This window comes from Canis aureus, chromosome 32 (assembly GCF_053574225.1).
Source record: "Canis aureus isolate CA01 chromosome 32, VMU_Caureus_v.1.0, whole genome shotgun sequence".
In the NCBI taxonomy this organism is placed as follows: Eukaryota; Metazoa; Chordata; class Mammalia; order Carnivora; family Canidae; genus Canis; species Canis aureus.
In genome coordinates this window covers 19,615,931-19,625,659 of record NC_135642.1, presented here as the reverse complement: position 1 = coordinate 19,625,659, position 9,729 = coordinate 19,615,931, and the positions used below count along the sequence as shown (strand labels likewise).

Sequence of the window (9,729 nt, the reverse complement as noted above, 5' to 3'; positions counted from 1 at the left end):
CCAGCGCGCGCTGTCGGTGCAGGTGGCACAGCCCTCCGCGGCCGCCGGGCCCCCGGGTCACGGGTGGCTGATCTCGGGGCGGGACCTCCCCGCGGCGGAGAGAGCTGAGCCGCGACTCCCGCTTCTTCCCGCCCCCCCAGCTCCTCACCCCGACACCAACAGTCCCGGGCCGGTCCCAGCCGCGCTAATCCCGCGAGCGAGGGAGGCCCCCGCGCCGAGGCGGCGGCTGGCGGAGGGGAGTGGAAAGGGCGGATGGATGGGGCCGAGGGGTGGGGTGGCGGGGAGGGGGATGTAGGAGGGGGTGTCGTTTTCTTTTTCTTTCTTTTTTTTAAAAAAAGTATTTCTCTCGCGAGAAACCGCCGCGCAGACGATACTTGAAGAGGTGGGGAAAGGAGGGGGCCGCGGGAGCCGGGCAGAGGCTGTGGGTGCCGCGGGCGGACGGGCGGACGCGCGGACGGGCGGCCGCGGCGGCGACAGCTGCGGGCGGAGCGGGGCCGCGGCTGCGCGGCCAGGACCGGGGCAGCCGCCGCCGCCGCCGCGGGAGCCGGAGCCGCCGCTTCTCCAGTGGGTGCCGCCGGGGTCCCGGCCGGGGTCGGCCGGCCACGGGGCTGGAGCGCAGCCGCGGAGGCTTTTGCGTTTGCGCCGCGCGGAGGCAGGGACGGGGACGGGGACGGGGGCGCGGACGGGGACGGGGACGGGGGCGCGGACGGGGGCGCGGACGGGGGGCTGTCCCGGAGCGTCCGCAGCCGGCGCCGGCCCTCCCCCGCCCGACGGCTGCCCGGCCCGGGGCTCCGCGTGCCGGCTCCGCGTCGGATGCTCGGGGGGCGGTGGCAGCGGCCGGGGCCGGCGGGAGAGGACGGCGGGGCGGCCGCGGCGGGCGAGGCGAGCGCAGGGCGCGCGTTTCGTGCCGTCAAAGTAAGAACGGTGACGGGCCCCGCAGTACGCGCAGCGAGCCGGCCCCGGGGCTGGGCGGCGTCGGGGAGGCCGGGGGTCGGCGGGAGCCGCGGCCGGCGGGGGGCGGGCGCCGGCGGGGGCAGGCGGTCCTCGCTCCCCCGAAGCAACTGCGCCACGCTCGGCGGCGCGCGGGCTGGGCTCGGGGACGGGGACCCCGAGGCTCCGGCGTCCCGGTGCCCTGACCGTGCCCCCCCCCGCCCCCCCGCCTCGGCGATTTGTCTGTTGCAGCTGGCAGGGGCCGCCTGAAGCGGGAGCAGCGCCTGGAGCAGGCGGGAGGAGCCGGCCCGGGGGACGGGCGGCGGGACAGCGGGACCCCGGCGGCGCGGCGCGCTTCGGGGCGCAGCGGCGGCCGCGGATCGAGCCCGGGGCGCGGCGAGAGGCGGCAGGAGCCGGCGGCCGCTCGGCATCATGCGGCGGGGAGGGCTGCTGGAGGTCGTCCTGGGATTTACCGTGCTCTTAGCGTCCTACACGAGCCACGGGGCGGACGCCAATTTGGAGGCTGGGAACGTGAAGGAGACCAGGGCCAGCCGGGCCAAGAGAAGAGGCGGCGGGGGACACGACGCGCTTAAAGGGTAACGGAACGCGCCGGCCCCTCCGGGGTGGGTCTCGCCTCGCCCTGCTGCCGCCGGCGGGGTCCGAGGGAGCGGACGGGCAGGGCCGCGTCTCCGCGCCTCCCGGATCTTGGACAGCGTCTCCCGGGGGCTCCCCAGAGGCTCGGGAGGTGTCCGGCCCTCGCCCCGCTCGGGGCAACCCACTCTGCTTCTGCTCGTTAAAGACTGCTGCCCCAGAGGGGGTGTCATGGTTAAAAGGAATCTTGGGCCATTGTCGAGGCGGATTTTTGGAGGCGAGAAGGGCTCTTTGAGGAAGAAGGGGAGGAGCCCATTCCTTTCCCTTCAGACCAATTCCGGTTGCGTCCAGGGGAAAGTGCTGGTCTTGCGGGCACCTTTGCAGATGCCCCGTCGGGAAGGGAGCGCGCGAGGAAGGAATGTGATGACAGGCAGGCCGGGCGCACGCAGCCCTGGGCTCTCCTGGAGCTAGGCTCACGAAAATCGGGCTGAGTTTTCCGGCTGATACTGCCTTTCAGGTGTCCACACTGGAAGTAGAGCAGGGCACTTTTTTTTTTATTATTATTTATTTATTAATGAGAGACACAGAGAGAGAGAGGCAGAGGCACAGGCAGAGGGAGAAGCAGGCTGCATAGAGGGAGCCCGACGCGGGACTCGAACCAGAGTCTCCAGGATCAGGCCCTGGGCCCAAGGCTGCGCTAAACCGCTGGGCCACCCGGGGCCGCAGAGCAGGGCAAATTTTTTGAGAACTTGGGTTCTTTGGGGTTGTAAACAGGTCCTCTTTTCATTGGGGCACTGATACTTCTGTGGCCGGCCTTAAAGGGATGTTTTTAACGAGTGGTGTAAGTGTTGTGTACATGCGACCAAGCATTTCGCTGGCTACTCAAGTCCCCATTACAGGAAATGTTTCAGCAGGAAATATTTACATCAGGCAGGTTGACTGTCTGAGCCCTGTCAGTTCCCTGAATTGAAGGAGGGTGGGAATACAGTTCCCTTAAAATTGTTCAGGTCGAAAGAAAAATCTGTCTTGGTGAGATTGTTGGAATTCGAGCCTCTATAGAAGCAGCAGGGTGAACTGTAAATGATCCATTTTATCTCCTTGGAGTAGTCTGTTAAATGAACCCAGACAGTGTGCGGCACACAGAGGTTTTCTGTTAAGTTCTCATGATTCTCATTGTTGATCCTTTTTGAATGATTCTGTAGCTTGATTATATGATCCTGAGTGACCAGGTGATGATGTCCAATCCGATATGTGGCTGAACATCTCCTTTATTTTTGTTGTTGTTGTTGCTGTGGGCTGTTTTGACATATATATATGGATATATACATATATATATATCCATATATAAATATAGCCATATATATGGCGTAAAATTTATATTTTATATAATATTTTATATAATAGTTATATTGTTTGTATGGCCCAGGTACAGGAAGAAAATGTGTAGTAAACTGAATGGACCAGTTTTTGAGTCTTGGTCTAGACCTTGGAGGGACAAGGTGATTGTCAGGGCCAACCACTTGGGCTGCGGTAAAATATGCATGATTTTCTGGCCTCAGGAAGTAGTTCTGATTAATTTAGTTCCATCTTGGCCTTTGTGGAAAATAAATCCAGGACTCCAGCAGTGTTGGAAAGGAAATTCCCTTATCATGTTAAGCCTGATTCTGATCAGGCGGCGGACCTTCACTGCTGTGTGCAAGGCCCATGCAGGCAAGTTCAACAGATGAACTAAAACTCTGATTTTCATATGTTCTTCAAAGGACCTGATTTAGTCAGCAGTGTTCTTTAAAAAAAAAAAAATTTTATATATATATATATATATATATATATATATATATATATATATATATATTTCTGCTATATGTATTATCTTAATAGCTAAACTGGATGGCATTGCTCTTACAGAAAGAGAGGAAGTGAGGTTTAATTTTGTGGATGAAAGTCTGCAGGGAGACATTGGGCCCTGCCAGACATTTGTCTCATCTCTGTGCGCTATCACCAACCAGCGTTGTTTCCTCGGGAAGCACAACTCGATGTGAAAACAGAAACCAAGCTTTACTTTGTTGCTTAACAGAATGTCCCTAATGTGAGTAGGTGTCCCTACTCACACCAACACTTATTTCAAAGGTATTGCTTTTTTTTTAGGATTATAGGGCAACATCTCTCTGTGTTCCTCATGGGTTTTGGTCACTAACATAGATGTTACTCTATTGCAAACTATTCATAAAGTCTTCCTAAAAATGTGTTATTAGTAGAATAGTAATTATGAGTGTGCCTCACTCTCACATTACCTGTAAGATTTCATGTATATATAAAGATATTAGAAATAATTATAATTAACATTTACAGTGTACTATATCATATACTAATATAATAATGAACCTTTATAATAAAAAGGGTTTCGTTTTTAGAATTCTATGTTACCTTATAAGGTTTTATATATATACATATACACACACACACACACACACACATATGTATATATATATGGGGTAGGTGAAAAATAATTTAAAAGGATATGTAATTAAAAAAATTCCCTCTTCCCTCTCAGGCACCATTTTTGTGTATAATTTTGTAGAACTATTATAGGCATCTATGTGCATATACAAATATATATACATACATGTGTATGTATTTGGCTCGCATTTGTCCTATTTAATACATGCAATATGCTATACATACTGTTCTGAGCCTTGCTCACTTCCATGTATTTTTAGTGCATCTGTCTGTTAATTCATGTGGATGTACCTTGTGCATTCTCTTAGTATACGGAATCCCATACTGTGGCTAGAATAGTTCCTTAAGGTGGCTCTCTAGATTATATTAATTTTTTTGCCGCTCCCAAATTCTACACGCCTTTGTGTGCCCATGTGCAAATGTATATGTGGCACAAATGAATAAAAAGTACAATCTCTGGATGAAAGGTTTTCCCACAGATTTTTAAACAAGTAGCAATTTTGATTTTGAATTTGAGTAGCATTTACAAGGTATTCTCTCTGCTTATTGCCATTACAGCCTCACATGAATAAGTCTTTCAACCATGCCCTGCTGTATAAATCATCAGGAGAAGCAGTTGTGTGTAACGTTTTTCCAGTTATTGCTTAAAATCTCTATTTTTGCTAGTTAAAATGTTACCGGCTTCAAAACTAACCTCTTTGACTACAGCAAAAGCTGTTTACCATTTTGATGGCAATGCACAGTTCATGAAGTGAAAGTGATTTGTAACCCCAAGTCTGTCTGATGCCCAGTTGGTGGCAGCAACTTTCAGCACCTCACTAATATTTCCTCTAGTTAAAAGGTGCTCTAGATTCACCAGTGTCCACTGTGCCTGTGTCTCATCTCTTCCACAAATCGTGCCCTCTTGTCTTTCTCTGATGTGACAGGTGACTACAGAGTTTGCCTTGCTCTTCTTGGGATGTAAATTCCTTTCCTGTCAGCATCCCCGCTTCACAGACTAAGGACCTGCCTCATTTTTCCCTTTCTTGGAGTGTAGTCCTAGCTTGTCGTCTTCTCCTCCCATCCTGTTGCAGGTGTTTTTTTTTTTTTTTTTTTCCCTTCCCACTGGGCAGCAGAAGCTGTTCCACAGTGGAAATTTAAGCATCTTCAAGTTTCTTCCCAGCTTTCACTGTGTTTTCTTAGACTAAATTGCCAATTTCTGTTTTTACAGGAAATCCTTTTTTTATGGAATGAGTGTGGTCCCCATTCACTCTGCAAAAATTGCATATTTCTCTATTTTGAAATGAGAATTTTGCAAGTTTCAAAAATATTTTCAAATAAGAAACGTATAGCAGTTTTCCTTTGCCAGAGCACTGCTTCGCATGTGTGAAATGACTTTATGACAAATCATAAAATCCTAGCTTTATTGTGAGAATTTCAGTTCACAAGACTTTTTCAGTTAAAGTCTTAACTTCTGTGATTGATTAGGCAAAATGTGTGGGAGACAATTCAATTAAAAAAAAAACACACAGCTCTACTTGAATAGCAGTAGTTAGGAACCATTTATTTAAGAGTGCCTTATTGCTTTAGCTCTCAAATAAGGAAATATTGCAGTTTCCTGTCAAAGGGAAAAAAATTCTTTAGAGTGAAACCTCTTTTTCTCAAATCTCTGATAAGATGGATTGAGAATTTCTATCTTCGTTGCCTCATTTATAAGTATATGAGACTAGATGTATCTCACACAATTTGTGCTCTTGTGCGTGATTTTCTTTTTGGTCTTTGTTTGTTTGTTTATTTTTTCCAGAGGTCTTGTTACCAGAAAAATACACATGGAACAGTTCGTACACAGGGTAGATTATGTGACGGCAAACTCCAAGGGATTAATTACACAGAAGTCTGTTATTAAAGAACTTTAGCAGGGAACACAGAAAAGTTCTGTAGACTTTATAAAGTCCATTTATTTTACAAAGATGACTTTAAGACTTCATCTGAAGTCAGGTAGGTTAATAATTAAATATGGGGAAAAGACTCCTGCAGTGGTATGGTTTGTGCTTGTGTTTATTGAAAAGATTAAGCTAAAATATTGCAATATAATTAAAAAAAGATATTTTTAAAAAGATTTTATTTATTTGAGAGAGAGAGACACTGCACATGTACGTGCATGGGGGCCAGATTGGAGAAAGGGTAGAGGGAGAGGGAGAAGCAGACTCCTCGCTGAGCAAGGAGCCTGAGTTAGGGCTCCATTCCAGGACCCCAAGATCATGACCAGAGCGGAAGGCAGACACTTAACTGACTGAGCCACCCAGATGCCCCCTCTCTCCCATAAAGGATATTCTTAAATAGAAGTTCTTAACAATTCTACATTTTAAATGAGAACATGGAGACAAAATATTTATTTATGTGACTCACATTGTAGCATTAAGACCTAGAGGCTATTTACAAAAATGCCTAAGTTGTTGATATCACAAATTAATTAAAACATACATCAGCCTATGGTGAGATGAGCTTGAGGCTGATGGAAATGGAAGTACAGACATCCCTCCAAGCTTATTGGGAGTTTAAAGAATATCGAAACATTCCTTTGCTGTCTTGTGTAGCTGATGATTAAAAAGATTACAGTATTATGCCAATGACGCTTATCAAACAAAATACTGAACAGATTATTAGTGTATTTGCAGAGAGTTTGTTTGCTTTTTCTTTCAGTAAATCAAACAACCAATTTGTGAAGTTTAGCCTTTAAAATGAAAAAATAAGATTTTAAATATTTTCTTGAAATAGAAATAAACTGTATTAACAATTTCTTCACTTCTGGAAACTAACCCAACAAATGGGCCTATTCAAGCAACTTAGAATTTTGTTTTCCATGAAATTTTTTAAGAAAGCTGAAATTGATTAATATATCAGGCCTGAATTATATGGCAGGCATTGTTAAGGTTGATATTCATTCCCATTTGAGTCATGAATCCTATCAAAGCCATTTTAACACTAACTGATCATTAGATCAGTTTCAAAGAGTTCATTAATTCAGGAAGCCTTGATTGGATGCCAGCCTGAATTTAACTCTGTGGAATGCCAGAGACATCCAGCCGGCAGTCTGCAGGGGCTTCATATTTGGTAGGAGGATGAGATGCATCATGGGAACCAGGAGTCGATGGAAAGGCAGTGGATGGCATGGGACGTAGGATTAAGTAAGAACAAATAACAACAATAATTGTAACAGTGATAGGTCACTTTCGGATGACATTTATGTGTGCCAGGTCCTGCTCTCAGTGTTTTACATATGGTAACTCTTGATACTCACCACAGCTCAATGGGGTGGTTCTTTTATTAGCTTTTACAGCTGTAAGAGCTAAGGTGCATAAAAGTTAAGTTTTAAGGACAAATTCGCAATATTAAATTTTCTTTCTCCATTAATTTTAGTTATGGTTTTGGTTTTTCATTCCACTGGACAAAAAATGCAGGACTAAGACTTTGGTAAAATTCCACTTAAAATTCCTAATATTCCTTCGTGCTAGTTCACACATCCCAAGTGTGGCTAATAATATTCTAATATTTGTCAAGTGAGAAACTTTCTCTAACATTTCTACAGAGACATTGAAAAAAACACAGAAGGAATTAGAGAATGCCAGAGTTGGTGGGGGCTTTGGATGGCACATATATTATATTTTAGTATTACACCTTGAACTTTTACTTGAAGGTGGAAGGTCACCAGCACAGGTATCCTTCTGCATTGCCCATTTCTCTGAGTGGAACTCTTTCCTCATGATGTCATTCAGAATCTCTTGTTCTCATGTCCTGTGTGAAAAATGTCTCTTAGAATAGAATCGCAAGAGATGTTCGTCTTTTCAGGGGAAACTGGTATGTGTGTTAAGTTTTTACCAACATGACAAGTTATTTGATTCTTCCTGTTTCATTTTTTACCTTGGCCACCTGTAAGCTCAGAGCCATTACTATCATGTAATTTTTACATTAAATTGCAGTAATAATAATGGTAAAGGTTAGCAAGCTCTGATATATCACTCAGTAATATACATTACATACATTAATTCATGTAATGTATAACTTCTCTATGAGGAGGATTATACCTACTTGCCCATTTAATACGTGAGGAGACTGGGGTGCAGAGTTTCAGTAATTCTTCTGGTGACATAAACTAGTAAGAGTTGGGAAATCTGGTCTCATAGTTTCATTGCTCTTAACCAGTCTCTCTTACTGCTTCCCAATTATAATAAATCTTATACTTGGTGGGTTTCTTTCTTTCTCCCATACTCGTGATAGCTTCATTTCCTCAATCTTCCCCCATCACTACTGTGGGAGAGACTCAGTATCTATTGAAGGCAAATGCAGTCACGTGACAAGGGAAGCATCACACTGGGAATAGAATTCATCAGAAAAGACTTCAAAGTGAAAGTCTATCGGGGTTGGCAAACTGTGGACCAAGCTGCCTGTTTTTGTGAGATTTTATTGAAAAAAAAAAAAAAGGCAGAGTGGAGTAGTTGTGACAAAGCATGGCTGGCGAAACTAAACGATTTACAACTTGGCCCTTTACAGAAAAGAGTTTGCCGATGTCTGGTCTATGTGATAAATAAGTGGCTATCTACTAGCACTGAGAACTTTTTGAAGATAGAGTTCACCTTTGTTTTCTTTATCACTGGGATATTGAGGAACTGGGCACATGATAAGTGCTCAATAGATGATTTTTAAAAATTTTTTTTCAATAGATGATTTTTGATTGACCAATATTGATTGACTGGGTAAGGTAAATAATATAAGTTACAGCTTGGAGGAAATATAGAAGAGAAGTAAGAGAAAATTTGACCAAAGAAAGCGTAAAGTGAACAGTGTGAAGGCATTGAGGACACTGAGTACAGTTGGGCAGGGTTTGCACAAGTTCAAGGGGTACAGTTCATACATAGGGTGGCCTAGGAAGTGGTAGTGCCCCCTACAGTATGCAACTGTGTGTGGCTATCCACAGCGTGTGACACTGTCAGGGGTGGGGGAGGGACTAAAGGAAGCAGAACATTACTGTCTGTTGTGAAAGGTGAGCTAGAAAAGGATTCTAAAATGGGAACATTTTAGACCTTTGCTGTTCTGATGAAAGGTGTGTGGTTTAGAGGGTAGGGAGGCCAGAGACAGGGAGATTGGGAGGCTAATAGAGGAGTCGGGGTGAGGGTGGATGATGGCCTGAGTGGTGAAGGGGGTGAAGAGGAGGCGCAAGTAGTGTTTCAGAAGTAACACAAGTAGTGCTTGATCACTTAGTTGGTCAAGAGGAGAGGCAAAGGGGAGGACACACCTAGGATGCCTCCACTTCCACGGATTGTAAACCTCATTATACCTAGAAACATTACAGCACTGTTAATGAGAACTAAAGAGAAGTGAACCATTCCTAGTCCCTCTACTACAAGGAAACAAGCTATTTTCACTTGTGAGTGTTTTGATTTTCTTATTGCTACGTAACGAATTACCCCAAACTTAGTGGCTTAAAACAACAACAATTTTATTATTTCTTATGATTCTGCAGGCCAGGAGTTTGGACAGGGCACAGTGGGGAATCTTGTCTCTGCTTCCCACAATGACTGATGGGGCTGGAGTGAGCAAGATGATTTCTACACGTGTATTTCTGGTTCCATGGACTGGTGCCTGCTGCCCTGTTTACTTTGGTGTGGTTAATCTAAATGGATGGACAGAGGAAGGGAATAAAGGAAGCAAAGAGCTACTTGTCAGGCTCTGCTGCTGAGTGCTTTCCAGGTTTTAAAGCTCTCCTATACAGTC

The 9,729-nt window shown here is 45.8% G+C and overlaps 1 protein-coding gene across 3 annotated transcripts in view; it reads left to right on the top strand.

Annotated features, from left to right (window-relative positions):
• The first annotated feature begins 1,182 nt into the window (after window positions 1-1,182).
• Window positions 1,183-9,729, top strand: part of FBN1 (fibrillin 1) — a 222,924-nt gene continuing 214,377 nt past the window's right edge. The window contains exon 1 of one of the 3 annotated variants that reach the window (XM_077881024.1): window positions 1,183-1,526. In XM_077881024.1, coding sequence (XP_077737150.1) covers window positions 1,363-1,526 — 164 coding nt within the window. In that variant the 5' untranslated portion in view covers window positions 1,183-1,362. The remainder of the gene's footprint in view (window positions 1,527-9,729) is intronic. The other 2 variants (XM_077881022.1, XM_077881023.1) reach the window with 2 other exon arrangements.